This window comes from Ostrinia nubilalis, chromosome 14 (genome assembly GCF_963855985.1).
Source record: "Ostrinia nubilalis chromosome 14, ilOstNubi1.1, whole genome shotgun sequence".
NCBI classification, from domain to species: Eukaryota; Metazoa; Arthropoda; class Insecta; order Lepidoptera; family Crambidae; genus Ostrinia; species Ostrinia nubilalis.
In genome coordinates, this window is record NC_087101.1 from 9,485,899 (window position 1) to 9,501,540 (window position 15,642).

Here is a 15,642-nt window from a genome sequence, read left to right on the forward strand (position 1 = left end):
GCCGTGGGCACCGCGTGCGAGAGAGGTGAGCGCGTCACCGCTGACGTCACAGCGGGCGCGGGAGTGTGACGTCACGCGGCGCGACAGCATGGCCGCCAGCACGCCGCGCGGCCGCCGCGACTGCGCGCAGTACGCCTCGCCCTACTGCCAGGCCGTGGGCACCGCGTGCGAGAGAGGTGAGCGCGTCACCGCTGACGTCACAGCGGGCGCGGGAGTGTGACGTCACGCGGCGCGACAGCATGGCCGCCAGCACGCCGCGCGGCCGCCGCGACTGCGCGCAGTACGCCTCGCCCTACTGCCAGGCCGTGGGCACCGCGTGCGAGAGAGGTGAGCGCGTCACCGCTGACGTCACAGCGGGCGCGGGAGTGTGACGTCACGCGGCGCGACAGCATGGCCGCCAGCACGCCGCGCGGCCGCCGCGACTGCGCGCAGTACGCCTCGCCCTACTGCCAGGCCGTGGGCACCGCGTGCGAGAGAGGTGAGCGCGTCACCGCTGACGTCACAGCGGGCGCGGGAGTGTGACGTCACGCGGCGCGACAGCATGGCCGCCAGCACGCCGCGCGGCCGCCGCGACTGCGCGCAGTACGCCTCGCCCTACTGCCAGGCCGTGGGCACCGCGTGCGAGAGAGGTGAGCGCGTCACCGCTGACGTCACAGCGGGCGCGGGAGTGTGACGTCACGCGGCGCGACAGCATGGCCGCCAGCACGCCGCGCGGCCGCCGCGACTGCGCGCAGTACGCCTCGCCCTACTGCCAGGCCGTGGGCACCGCGTGCGAGAGAGGTGAGCGCGTCACCGCTGACGTCACAGCGGGCGCGGGAGTGTGACGTCACGCGGCGCGACAGCATGGCCGCCAGCACGCCGCGCGGCCGCCGCGACTGCGCGCAGTACGCCTCGCCCTACTGCCAGGCCGTGGGCACCGCGTGCGAGAGAGGTGAGCGCGTCACCGCTGACGTCACAGCGGGCGCGGGAGTGTGACGTCACGCGGCGCGACAGCATGGCAGCTCGCCCTACTGCCAGGCCGTGGGCACCGCGTGCGAGAGAGGTGAGCGCGTCACCGCTGACGTCACAGCGGGCGCGGGAGTGTAACGTCACGCGGCGCGACAGCATGGCCGCCAGCACGCCGCGACTGCGCGCAGTACGCCTCGCCTCGGATTATTATGAAAATAATTTAAGTCCATCTAGCCCGTTCTTTAACGAACTTTGCCACCATAACACACATTAGAAAGACAGAAAGTAACCGTATGTATTACGAGTGGTTTCACCACGATAGTCGAGCGGCGGCGGGGATCGAACCCACGTCCTTAGGATCACGAGTCGGCCAGTCTGACACTTTCATCGTTCGGCTATCGTCGCTTTAACATTTTACACTTTGATTTTTGCCAAAAACCCGAGAAGCTATTTCGAAAACACTACATTATATCTCACACATCCTCTCCATAGATAGTTATCCCCTAAACCAGTCCATTGACTAATATCCCCATTCAATTCCAGGTATAACCCCCCGTGACGTAGACAACCTGCCCCCAGCTATCGGTCTTCTAATGCTCACGATATTCAGCCGATGCAAGAGCGAGCCTCCTGTAGACTGGCCGGTGGAGGCCTATAACCTCATCATGAGGGAAGACCTGGCTCTGCAGGCGGAGATCGCTGAGAAAATCAAATCTACGTCGGAATATTTGGAGAGTAAGTGAATTTTATTTGTAATCCCAAAAAGGAAGCAAGGCCAAAAGTAGTACTCACCACTCCGCAGGCTGGTGAATTGGTGAAGATTGTTAAGAAGTGCTTGATGTGATAACTTAGGACCGGTCGTTGTGGAGATACACTTTCTTTTGTTTATATCCACAACTAGGTCCGCATCTCACCTGATGGAAAGTGATAATCAAGCCGAAGGCAAAAAAATACACAGAAATATTTTTAGGTGGGTGTATTTTTTATGTTGAATGAGACTCGCCTCTATAGTTATAATTTATCTACCGATAGAGAAATTTATTTTAAGATGTTTATTTAAACTCCAAAACTCTTATTTCCATAGCCTTGGCGTTAGAAGTGCTAGAGAAAGAGACGGCATATTCGCTGAACTCGACTCCTCACTGCCAAACGGATTCCTCGCAGTCGAAGAACGACGACAACGATACCAGCACGGGAATGGAGCATCTCAACAGTAAACTGCTAGGGCTGCTGTATCCACGAGATCACAGGTACGACTTGCTGTCGGAGTGTGTTAAAAATCAAAGGGAGCGCCAATCCTTGATGAGTCAACTACATAATTATCTCAGCATCTGATGTGGGGATTTTTCAAACTATTTTAGCTCAACCTACATCAGACGCTGCTAAACTTGTATGTAAAATGGTTTCGATGACTCATCAAGGAATATAATTAATAGTTTTTTTAAACTACAACTACATATACTTTAATATCTGATCCTTTTTGTATCTTGTTTCTTGTATCTTTATAAATTGTTAGGTTATGATGGGACTGACGTACATCTATGTAAAAGTCCCTAAATAAATAAAGAAAAAAAAAAAGGTATGAAACTTAAATTATTAGCCGGAAGACGTAGCGTAGGCAGACCTCCCACGAGGTGGACCGACGATCTGGTGAAGGTCGCGAGAGGTGCCTGGATGCGAGCGGCGTAGGACGGTCTTTGTGGAAATCTTTGGGAGGAAACCATTGTCCAGCAGTGGACATCTTTCGGGTGAAACAAACGAATAGCAAATTCTGAAATTAGTAACAGCAAATAAGGCTTAGGTTACTTTGAATAGTAATCTTATGACCAAATAATGTTACCTACTTGTATATTGTTAGAGTTTTCACAATCATTCATGTTGATCAATCATTAACAGTCATTATAATTAATGATTTTAGGATGACAGAGGTATTCAACCTTCTGCAGTCGTCGATCCCCGTGACGATCAACTTGACGCAAAGGCCCGAGGTGTCAGACCACGACTTTATCGAAGAGCAGGAGAAGCATCTCTTCGCTATCAGCACGAGAACTATGGCTTTACCTATCGCAAGGTAAGGTATTTCTATATAAAACATACTTACGATGTTTTACTCGCTTTCACTTGTTTATGTCTCATTTGGATTTTATTTTGTAACTTTTTTTAATGTTCTTATTTTTCTATAGATGCAGATTGTGTATTGAATGTCACTTAGACTCTGATAATAAGACGATGTTTTCTAATTTGTAATGTGGATGAAAAAAAAAAGATTGAGAGGACGGCGCGGTGATAACTCAGACATCAGTGTGCGATGAAAGAAATCCGTCACTTGGTCGGATTTCTTTCCGTCACGATGTCAAGTTTAATACTGTCATCTCAAACGAGTATCTTTTGTTTTTTGGCAAATAAACGAGTGTTTTTTGGCAAATAAACGTTTTGAATTTGAAAATTTGAATTTATCTTGCCGTCTCTTTTGTGTATTTCTTTTTTTTCTTGTTTTGCGTAGTATAAAATAAAGTGTTTATCTATGTATTATGCAATAGGGTTGATTTTCTTTAAAAACATAATCACCGTTTATTTTTTTTATTTCGCAGAGGCATGTTAACCCTCCGAAGTCTCCCATGCGCGCCAACCGAGCCTTTAACCCTGCCGAAGCTATGCGTCACGGGACGTGGCCCGCCACCTCGCTGCAACACCATCAATTTGGGCTCAGCCGACGCGTCGCCGCAGTGCCTGCTGTGGCCGACCTTCCACAACGGCGTGGCGGCGGGGCTGGCGCTCGTCCCCATGACCGGCTCCAGCATCGATTCTAGCTGGGTGATTTATAACAAGCCTAGGGTGAGTGATTACTAATTTTGTCACTTTTGTCACAGTTTTGCGAAAGGAATATTCGACTTGTTAGTTTTAAGTGCCTTCGAAGCCCGCCTAAAGTCGCTGACATAGCCCGACGGATTAGCAAGCTGAAGTGGCAATAGGCAGGGCACATAGTACGCAGAACTGACGGCCGATGGGGCAGCAAGGTTCTGGAGTGGAGGCCGCGTACCGGAAAACGCAGCGTGGGACGTCTACCAACAAGGTGGACCGACGACATCATAAAGGTAGCAGGAAGGCGCTGGACGCAGGCCGCTACCAACCGGGCAACATGGAAAGCATTGGGGGAGGCCTGTGTTCAGCAGTGGACGTCCTGTGGCTAAGATGATGATGATTATACCTACCTAGCTGGGTGATTTATAATAAGCCAACGGTGAGCAATTAGTATTTTTTGTCTCAGTTGTGCGAAAGAAATACTCGTTAGTTTTAAATGCCTCTGAGGCCCGCCATTCCGTTGCAACACCATCAACCTGGGCTCAGCCGACGCGTCGCCGCAGTGCCTGCTGTGGCCGACCTTCCACAACGGCGTGGCGGCGGGGCTGGCGCTCGTCCCCATGACCGGCTCCAGCATCGATTCTAGCTGGGTGATTTATAACAAGCCTAGGGTGAGTAATTAGTATGTTTTGTCACAGTTTTGCGAAAGGAATATTCGACTTGGTAGTTTTAAATGCCTTCGACGCCCGCCTAAGGTCGCTGACATAGCCCGACGGATTAGCAAGCTGAAGTGGCAATGGGCAGGGCACATAGTACGCAGAACTGACGGCCGATGGGGCAGCAAGGTTCTGGAGTGGAGGCCGCGTACCGGAAAACGCAGCGTGGGACGTCTACCGACGAGTTCATAAAGGTAGCAGGAAGGCGCTGGACGCAGGCCGCTACCAACCGGGCAACATGGAAAGCCTTGGGGGAGGCCTATGTTCCGCAGTGGACGTCCTGTGGCTGAGATGATGATGATGATTATACCTACCTAGCTGGGTGATTTATAATAAGCCGAGGGTGAGTAATTAGTAACTTTGTCACAGTTTTGCGAAAGGAATATTCGACTTGTTAGTTTTAAATGCCTCCGAGGCCCGCCGCCTCGTTGCAACACCATCAATTTGGGCTCAGCCGACGCATCGCCGCAGTGCCTGCTGTGGCCGACCTTCCACAACGGCGTGGCGGCGGGGCTGGCGCTCGTCCCCATGACCGGCTCCAGCATCGATTCTAGCTGGGTGATTTATAATAAGCCTAGGGTGAGTAATAGACATGTTGACACCACCAATCAATTGACGTACTTTTTAAAACTGTCAAAACGAAAATCTCCCATAGATTTTGTATGGCACTATAAGCAAGTGACGTCACTATTTTGTCAACTCAAATAAACTACTTTTTTCAATTACAATGCGACCATAAATCGTAATTTACAGGTAATTTAAAATTAATTAAGTTTTTAAGAGCAGAATGAACTGTCTTTTTATAAAAGTTGTGATTTCGAATTATTGGAGAATGGTGTCAAACTGTCCATTAGTTATATTGACTCAGTTTTGCGAAAGGAATATTCAACTTGTTAGTTTTAAATGCCTTCGACGCCCGCCTAAGGTCGCTGACATAGCCCGACGGATTAGCAAGCTGAAGTGCCACATAGTACGCAGAACTGACGGCCGATGGGGCAGCAAGGTTCTGGATTGGAGGCCGCGTACCGGAAAACGCAACGTGTGACGTCCACCCACGAGGTGGACCGACGACATCATAAAGGCAGCAGGAAGGCGCTGGACGCAGGCCGCTACCAACCGGGCAACATGGAAAGCATTGGGGGAGGCCTATGTTCAGCAGTGGACGTCCTATAGCTGAGATGATGATGATTATACCTACCTAGCTGGGTGATTTACAATAAGTCGAGGGTAAGCAATTAGTATTTTGTCACAGTTTTGCGAAAGGAATATTCGACTTGTTAGTTTTAAATGCCTCCGAGGCCCGCCGCCGCGTTGCAACACCATCAACCTGGGCTCAGCCGACGCGTCGCCGCAGTGCCTGCTGTGGCCGACCTTCCACAACGGCGTGGCGGCGGGGCTGGCGCTCGTCCCCATGACCGGCTCCAGCATCGATTCTAGCTGGGTGATTTATAACAAGCCTAGGGTGAGTAATTAGTTATTTTGTCACAGTTTTGCGAAAGGAATATTCGACTTGGTAGTTTTAAATGCCTCCGAGACACGCCTAAAGGCGCTGACATAGCCCGACGGATTAGCAAGCTGAAGTGGCAATGGGCAGGGCACATAGTACGCAGAACTGACGACCGATGGAGCAGCAAGGTTCTGGAGTGGAGGCCGCGTACCGGAAAACGCAGCGTGGGACGTCTACCGACGAGTTCATAAAGGTAGCAGGAAGGCGCTGGACGCAGGCCGCTACCAACCGGGCAACATGGAAAGCCTTGGGGGAGGCCTATGTTCCGCAGTGGACGTCCTGTGGCTGAGATGATGATGATTATACCTACCTAGCTGGGTGATTTATAATAAGCCGAGGGTGAGTAATTAGTAACTTTGTCACAGTTTTGCGAAAGGAATATTCGACTTGGTAGTTTTAAATGCCTTCGAGGCCCGCCTAAATTCGCTGACATAGCCCGACGGATTAGCAAGCTGAAGTGGCAATGGGCAGGGCACATAGTACGCAGAACTGACGGCCGATGGGGCAGCAAGGTTCTGGAGTGGAGGCCGCGACCGGAAAACGCAGCGTGGGACGTCTACCGACGAGTTCATAAAGGTAGCAGGAAGGCGCTGGACACAGGCCGCTACCAACCGGGCAACATGGAAAGCATTGGGGGAGGCCTATGTTCAGCAGTGGACGTCCTATGGCTGAGATGATGATGATGATTATACCTACCTAGCTGGAGGATTTATAATAAGCCAAGGGTAGGCAATTAGTATTTTTTGTCTCAGTCTTACGAAAGGAATACTCGTTAGTTTTAAATGCCTCCGAGGCCCGCCGCCGCGTTGCAACACCATCAATTTGGGCTCAGCCGACGCGTCGCCGCAGTGCCTGCTGTGGCCGACCTTCCACAACGGCGTGGCGGCGGGGCTGGCGCTCGTCCCCATGACCGGTTCCAGCATCGATTCTAGCTGGGTGATTTATAACAAGCCTAGGGTGAGTAATTAGTTACTTTGTCACAGTTTTGCGAAAGGAATATTCGACTTGTTAGTTTTAAATGCCTCCGAAGCCCGCCTAAAGTCGCTGACATAGCCCGACGGATTAGCAAGCTGAAGTGGCAATGGGCAGGGCACATAGTACGCAGAACTGACGGCCGATGGGGCAGCAAGGTTCTGGAGTGGAGGCCGCGTACCGGAAAACGCAACGTGGGACGTCCACCCATAACATGGACCGACGACTTCATAAAGGTATTAGGAAGGCGCTGGACGCAGGCCGCTACCAACCGGGCAACATGGAAAGCATTGGGGGAGGCCTGTGTTCAGCAGTGGACGTCCTGTGGCTAAGATGATGATGATTATACCTACCTAGCTGGAGGATTTATAATAAGCCAAGGGTGAGCAATTAGTATTTTTTGTCTCAGTTTTGCGAAAGGAATACTAAAGCCTGGTCCATGAGCACGTAGAATCCCGTCCAATGACCCCAAGCTACCCATCCTTATCGCTCGCGCGTAATTATATTGCTGTCGCGACTGTGCGACGCGCGCCCGCAGTGAGTGTGCGAGCGCGACAGCAACGTAATTACGCGCGAGCGACAAGGATGGGCAGTTTGGGGTCATTGGACGGGATTCTACGTGCTCACGGACCAGGCTTTAGTTAGTTTTAAATGCCTCCGAGGCCCGCCGCCGCGTTGCAACACCATCAACCTGGGCTCAGCCGACGCGTCGCCGCAGTGCCTGCTGTGGCCGACCTTCCACAACGGCGTGGCGGCGGGGCTGGCGCTCGTCCCCATGACCGGCTCCAGCATAGATTCTAGCTGGGTGATTTATAACAAGCCAAGGGTGAGTACTTTGGAAGTCGCAGTACTTTTGAGGAACTTTATTTCGATCTCCGTCGACCATTTGACTCTTAGGCCCAGAACAGACGGTGAAACGCCACTGCAACGAAACTGCAACTGCTAGTTACTTTTGAGTTGCATCTAAGTTTCTGCCATAGCGTCCGTTGAGAGACCACACATGACGCGACCAGTTTGAAACTTTCAGTTTCAGTTTCATTCATAAGAATCATCAGAAAGTTACATAGGAGTCACTTAAAAATTAGGGATTGATGGTGAAAACGGGTATTACTGTCTCAGCACTACACATCTAAATTGCCGAAACCTCAGAAGTTCTGTAATAGATTCCCAGCTGTATTGTTAATGTTAACTGTGTAATCGTTCCCAGTTTCATCGCGGTCTGATTAGCAATACCAGAAATGTGATACTAGAATTGTCACCTCAGTTGTAAGAGCTGAATGAGAGAGACTCGATTGAAATGCTTATTTTAACTCGCAGTGGATAAGCTCCTCATGTTATTGAAAGTGGCCGAAAGTGGCCGAGCTTCATCTAGAATCCTCAACATGGAAAAACTATCTTATCTCCAACTGCCAAAACACAATAGTACCTCTAATATTGTAAAAGCTATGAAATCCTATGTTTTTTCCAGGGGACCCAAGAAATGTCAACAGAGCACGCCGGCTTCCTCATGGCTCTAGGTCTCAATGGTCATCTACGCGACATGCCCTTCATGAACATGTATGAATACTTGGTCAAGTGCCACGAGATGATCAGTGTGGGACTGCTGTTAGGACTCGCCGCTACTTATAGAGGTAAGAAGAGGTACATGCATATAACAATAGTGTCAAAAATTTTGAAAACGCAAGTATCGAGCCATCACACATGTGCTCACTCGCCGTCGTGAATTGCAACAACTATAATAGAGGTTTATTCCACCTACTTCGGTGGTGATATCACTTTCGAGGTGAAATGAAGACACTAAAAGTTCCACTTTTTTCACCCTGCTGAATGACAGAATAAATCTTACCATAAAAAAAACCTTTTAGAACCATGATTTTTTTTCCGATATAAAAAGTAGCTGTCTAAGGTTTAGATTTTTATTTCTGTTGTTACCTCACTAATATTCGATGTCAATGATATTTGCAAAAGTCCAAAGATAATTTTGATGTATGTACGTTTTTTACAATACAAAATACATAAACTGTACCAAATCTATTTATTTTGCTGCAGTCGTTTAGTAAAATTACAGTAATGTGTAACTACTTCCCATTTGACTGAGATGAGTGTATGATTTTTTTATCATATTGCAATATTGTATCGTAAATAAAATACGTCCTGTATCAATAAATAATATTCCCATCTTACAGGAACAATGGATGTCCAGGCTACTAAGATGATGAGCATACACTTAGAACCGCTCCTACCGCCCACATCTATAGAACTGGATATCCAACAGAACATCCTGGTGGCCGCTTTGCTTGGCGTTGGCCTGATATACCAAGACACTGGCCATATACATTACGCGCAAGTGTTGTTGAATGAAATTGGTGAGTAAAGAGAAACTTTAATCAAATAACATGCGAAATCCATCAACAGCCCTTACTTTATTGTATTGTTGAAGTAAAAAATCCAAAAATACCTTTATTTAAAATTATCCCGTTGCCGCTTGCTTGCTTATAAACGATGCTTAGTTTCTTCCAACAGTTCTTCTTAGCACCAGCTCATAATGTCCCGAAGCGGTGGTAGAGCAAGCTATATTTTGATCATCTATTGCCTGCCCTTTAATGCCCTTTAATGGGTCCATACTAATCGTAGTATGGTCCCATTAAAGGGTACTTAATAGATAGACTAGACTTTATGGTACGATTATCATTTCAACAAATACTGTCCACTGCTGGAAAAAGGTATTCCCCAAAGATTTCTACAACAACCGGTCCTGCGTTGCCCGTATCTCTCATACTAATAAAGAATTTGAATTTAAATAACATAATTCCATCAGGTAATCCCCCAGGCCCTGAAATGGAGAACTGCGTAGAGCTACGCTTTATCTGCAGGTCTAGCACTAAGCTTCGTGTGCGTACGCGCAGGCTCGAACGCATCCAATCATATCGCGCAGAATTTAGATAAAAGATGTTTATAGTATCTTCCGTTACTTTATTTATTTATTTATTTATTAGGTACACCAACAAAGTCACATACATAATACAGTTCATACATTTTAACATGGTTTAACACATGATACGTATATGACCTCAATTACAGGTATACACAGCATTTCTTTTTGCAATGTTAGGGTAATTATACACTAGTAAAAACAAAAATCAATTGAATAGAGTCTAGAGTTTAAGCACCGAACAATATAAAAGATTTAGTAATTGTTCATTTTGTTACTTCTACCAGTCGATATATTGTCCCCGAGAGGTGATAGGGCAAGCTTTGTTTAGGACGTATTTATATGCCAAGAACTGTCTATTTGTAAACAAATATGTACTTTAATTTTAAATACATTTTTCCACTAGGTAAGCCCCCAGGCCCTGAAATGGAGAACTGCGTAGAGCGAGAAGGCTACGCTTTAGCCGCAGGACTAGCATTGGGATTCGTGTGCGTACGCGCAGGCTCGAACGCGCCCGATCACATCGCGCAGCGGCTCCGAACCTATATGCTGGGAGGAGACAAACACCCGCTCACTGGTAAGGCTGTTTAAGGTGTTTATAAACGTGGAAGATATAAACTCATCAATAAGACACTAGATATTTGCACTTGCTTAATCGCGTATAGATCCAAAATACTGAACTGTCCTATCCATGACATTGACAGCGTGGCGCCACCGTCAATACCGGATCGCTGGTTTCGATTTTTGCCATGTTGGAAACCATACAGTTGAACGATGGTAGCGCCCCCCTGTCATTGAGTTTGGTGGGACAGTTCAGCGTGGGTCATCTATAACGCTAATCTGACGTTTACTTCCGAATTGTCATATCATTTCTAAACTGACACTGGACAGCGACACATTGACCATAGATCACAAACTTGTGTCTATTAACAGATTAGGTATTGTAGCAGTATCATATCATCATCAGAATTTGCAATAAAATCTTGTTTTGTGTTTCATCAAAATTAAATCTGACATTTTCACGATAACAATCGAGCGGCAGACTGAAAGAAGACTAAAAAATAAAACCAATCCGTTTCATAGGTGCCCAAAGAGAAAAATACAAGCAGGGCTCGTTCGCAATCCGCGAGGGGCAAACTGTAAATCTTGACGTGACGTCTCCAGGGGCTACGGTCGCCCTCGGGCTCATGTATCTGCGGTCCAACAACGCGGCGCTCGCCGGTTGGCTGCGGGCGCCCGCCACCGCCTACCAGCTCGACTACGTGCGGCCCGACCTGCTCATGCTGCGGATCATAGCGCGAGGTGAGACGTCACTGTGTACCGCGCTCCAACAACGCGGCCACCGCCTACCAGCTCGACTACGTGCGGCCCGACCTGCTCATGCTGCGGATCATAGCGCGAGGTGAGACGTCACTGTGTACCGCGCTCCAACAACGCGGCCACCGCCTACCAGCTCGACTACGTGCGGCCCGACCTGCTCATGCTGCGGATCATAGCGCGAGGTGAGACGTCACTGTGTACCGCGCTCCAACAACGCGGCGGCTGCGGGCGCCCGCCACCGCCTACCAGCTCGACTATAGTCTGGTCCGGGAGCACGTAGAATTTTGTCCAATGACCCCAAGCTACCCATCCTTATCGCTCGCGCGTAATTATATTGCTGTCGCGACTGTGCGACGGGCGCCCGCAGTGAGTGTGCGGTAAGGATGGGTAGCTTGGGGTCATTGGACAAAATTCTACGTGCTCCCGGACCAGACTATACGTCCGGCCCGACCTGCTCATGCTGCGGATCATAGCGCGAGGTGAGACGTCACTGTGTACCTACGGTGAGGCTTCTTGTGCAGTAAGGGGTATTTCGCACTTGTAATATATCCTCTGGTGCCATCGGTGAAACAAAAACCGCGATACCAATGCATGTCTACCAGCTGGTCTTCGTAGGACCCATTCTAAGAATCATACTTTCAGGTAAAATCTGCTTGGGCCGCTAAATGCCTAATATGTATCTGGGAGTTACCTGGTACACTGAATCCTTGATCAAGGTGGTTGTCCACCAATACACTCAGGTAAGACGGAAGCGTCAGACCCTGTCTAAATGTAGTGCAAACATCAGCCTGTCAGCTCGTGAGACTGCCTCTCACACCCTTTTTTCCTGTGAAAAATTGTGATGAACTCAAGGACTGATTTAGAAAGAACTAACCACTCATCTGTGATTAGTGAGAAGCTGGAACCTTGACAATGTCTCTTTTAGTTCATTATGGTTGGCAATATGCATTTATGATTTGTGCCTGCTAAGTTTAATATCAATATGTTATAGGATTAGTGCTATGGGACAGTATCGAAGCGACGGAGGAATGGATAGAAGAACAAGTACCCGCTTCAATAAAGCCGTACTGTTTCGTGAAGCCCACTGAGGACCACATCGATTATGAAGCTATGAAGTGAGTATAAATCTCATTCTATTATTTATTGTACTGGAAATGCCAAAAAGTCATAAAAAATAAACCTTCTCAACCGAGCTTTTTCAAAGTTTGAAGACTTGTAATTCTGGAATATTTAACAAACTAGAAGCTTTCAATTCAATATTTTCCAATTCGATTGCAGGAAATGACAAATACCTAGTGACATATTATTCAAATCAATATCATTTATGAGAAACTAACCTTTTTTTATGAGGTACCCATAAATTGCATGGCAGTGAATTAAGATTTATGTTGTAGCAAGAATTAATAACTTTTTTGATCATTCAAAACTACTTTGACTTCTTTCTTTTCTTTTATTATCTTGTGTAGTGTACTTTTACTTAGTTGCAACACCTAACTTGAAACGTAAATATTATAACGATAACGGGTGCTTTTTGTATGGAATAGACAGTTTGACACCAAACCCCAATAATTCGAAACCACAACTGTTTTGAAAAGACCCTTCATTCTGGTCTTAAAAACTTAATTTATTTTAAATTACCTGTAAATTACGATTTTTGGTCGCATTGTAATTGAAAACAGTCGTTTAATTGAGTTGACATAATAGTGACGTCACTTGCTTGTAGTGCCATACAAAATCTATGGGAGAGTTTCGTTTTGACAGTTTTAAAAAGTACGTCAATTGACTGTGGTGTCAACATGTCTATTTGAAAGATTTTTGACGTTTGTTAAAGTTAAACTAAGATGGTGCAACCCAGCCTTATCTATCTTTTTTTTTCGAAGTACTAAAATTCCTATTACCACCCATTCCAGCCAAGCGTACTGCAACATAATAGCGGGCGCGTGTTTCGCAGTCGGCCTGCGTTTCGCCGGCTCCGGCGATGAGGACGCGAGAGACGCTGTGATGCATTTCGTCAGGTTATTCCTGGCTTTAGGTGCCAAGAGCGTTGCGGAGTTAGCTGGGAGGTCTACTTTGGAAGCCTGTCTTTGTGTCTGCCTGCTAGCTGCTGGCATGGTAAGGAGATTGTTATTCTTGTATTTTTATAGTTATTACTGTACCAATTGGTCTCAAAATAACCATATTGCTCGATTAGAACGTAACATTCTGCCGAAGCATCGTAAGAAAATCTAATTTATTTATTTATTATTACATTATTTAGCCGTTACATCTTTGATTTAAATAGTGTCTTAAATCCTCTAGAGGTTTGTCCAGACACCATTGTTCTCTAAATCAGGTAGGCAGCCACCTTTTTTGCAACCTGCTTGCTGCTTGTGAATCTTAATACGATAGTCCCTATGACGCAATAACGCTCATCAGAATGATAGCCATATGCAAGTGACAAGATCTTACGCTGAAGTGTTTTTTCTGCGGACCGCAAAACGTAAACCTCATTAAATCTTGCAATATTTACAAAAAGACATACATAGTTTTAAAAAAAACATCACGTTATGGTTCGAAATGAACCCAGAATCCTCGGTTCTAAAAAGAATAAATGTCAAGAAGAATTTCAATTATTTTATATAATAGAAGAATATTTTTTTAGCTCTTGCTCTAGTCTACGATATTTGTTAGTTATTATTTCCTCCCATCTTTTATAATAAAACTAGCGGCCGCCCGCGACTTCGTACCCGTGGATCCCGTTTTACCTCCTTAGGGGTTGAGTTTCGTAAAATCTTTTCTAGCGGATGCCTATGTCATGACATCTACTTGCATGCCAAATTTCAGCCCGATCCGTCCAGTGGTTTGGGCTGTGCGTTGATAGATCACTATGTCAGTCAGTCACCTTTGAGTTATATTTAGAAGATGATTTATTTCCCAGATAATGGCGGGGCGAGGCGACATCCAAGTGTTGCGCGTTTGTCGTCGCATGCGGGCGCGCGTGCCGTCCGCAGCCGCGTCACCCGCCACGCCGGCCACGCCCACTCTCACGCATGGCGGACAGGTATAATGTCTGTGGGATATGATGTTCAACCACAATAAGGAAGCTAGATGTTAGTGCTTCCTTCCGAGCGGGTGTTATGCTCGGGGACCAAGGTCCAATTTACACCATCTTGGTTTGTCTATATGTACAGTCACGGAATGAAAAGGTTCGTCAGTTTTCAAATTGATTCCTTCAACGAATCGCGAGCACATATTACCTTTTGAAACTATGTTACAGAATCATCACGAGTTAGAGAAAATAATCTTTAATTGTTCGTCATTAAAGTTCAAAATTATACAGATCAAAGTTGTTTGACGATTTATCTTGTTAAGAAGATTATTATGATTGATAAACTAAAACCTTCTTATTGGTTCAACCTGCCATTATTAAATAAAAAAAACTATTGTCAATTGGTCAATGTCATCATTGCATTGCACTGATGGGATAGAAAAATAAACAAGCAAAACCTTATTCGTTAGCAAACGTCATATTTATTTAAATGTTAGCAGCACTGTTTCTTGCACTGTTATGTTGGCAGTTTTGATTCTTACAGTACCTAGTGCAAGCGAAAACCGACACTAAGGTGACGAACCTTTTCATTCCGCGACTGTACTTGGCAGGGTAGAAAACTCCGTCACCGCAATGCAGGTTTGTATGAGCGGCGGAGTGTGCCATAGTGCAGTCGTAACAGCGCCATCTGTTGGTACATACACGTTTGTAGTGGCGTATCGTAGATGTCGCCACATGTCTATTGGAATTTAAACCTTATTACAGCGGAATAAGTAATGGTTTGTTAGCGCGTGCCGTCCGCCGCCGCGTCACCCGCCACGCCGGCCACGCCCACTCTCACGCATGGCGGACAGGTATAATGTCTATTGGAATTTAAACCTTATTACAGCGGAATAAGGTCTCGAGTTACTTTGGTTCTCCTGCGGATCTCCTCATTTCTGATTCGATTACTATAATGACACGATAACTCCGAGCATAGCCCGCTCCATCGCCCTTTGGGTGACCTTGAGCCTTCTTATGAGGCCCATAGTAAGCGACCACGTCTCAGATCCGTATACCATCACTGGCAACACGCATTGGCGCATCGCAGAATTGCTAAAATCAAGTGGCAGTGGGCGGGGCACATAGCTCGTAGAGACGATGGCCGTTGGGGCAGGAAGGTTCTCGAGTGGCGACCACGGGCTGGAAGACGTAGCGTGGGCAGGCCTCCTACTAGGTGGACCGACGATCTGGTAAAGGTCGCGGGAAGAGCCTGGATGCGGGCAGCGCAGGACCGTTCATTGTGGAAAACCTTGGGGGAGGCCTTTGTCCAGCAGTGGACGTCATTTGGCTGAAACGAACGAACGAACAGCGAAATAAAATCTCCAACGTCGAGCTATGGGAACGCTGCCACGAAATTCCGATCGACCAGCAGATC

General features: G+C 47.2%; 1 protein-coding gene across 1 annotated transcript in view; it reads left to right on the plus strand.

Moving 5' to 3' along the window:
* LOC135078323 (anaphase-promoting complex subunit 1) overlaps positions 1 to 15,642 on the plus strand; it is a 31,181-nt gene that overhangs the window by 8,153 nt on the left and 7,386 nt on the right. Inside the window, exons 13-28 of the mRNA XM_063972922.1 lie at positions 24 to 216; positions 303 to 518; positions 657 to 931; positions 1,492 to 1,683; positions 2,033 to 2,198; positions 2,867 to 3,019; positions 3,540 to 3,783; positions 8,414 to 8,576; positions 9,132 to 9,311; positions 10,284 to 10,454; positions 10,961 to 11,279; positions 11,321 to 11,379; positions 12,189 to 12,312; positions 13,108 to 13,309; positions 14,115 to 14,237; positions 15,014 to 15,079. Of these exons, the coding sequence (XP_063828992.1) occupies positions 24 to 216; positions 303 to 518; positions 657 to 931; positions 1,492 to 1,683; positions 2,033 to 2,198; positions 2,867 to 3,019; positions 3,540 to 3,783; positions 8,414 to 8,576; positions 9,132 to 9,311; positions 10,284 to 10,454; positions 10,961 to 11,279; positions 11,321 to 11,379; positions 12,189 to 12,312; positions 13,108 to 13,309; positions 14,115 to 14,237; positions 15,014 to 15,079 (2,846 nt within the window). The remainder of the gene's footprint in view (positions 1 to 23; positions 217 to 302; positions 519 to 656; positions 932 to 1,491; positions 1,684 to 2,032; positions 2,199 to 2,866; positions 3,020 to 3,539; positions 3,784 to 8,413; positions 8,577 to 9,131; positions 9,312 to 10,283; positions 10,455 to 10,960; positions 11,280 to 11,320; positions 11,380 to 12,188; positions 12,313 to 13,107; positions 13,310 to 14,114; positions 14,238 to 15,013; positions 15,080 to 15,642) is intronic.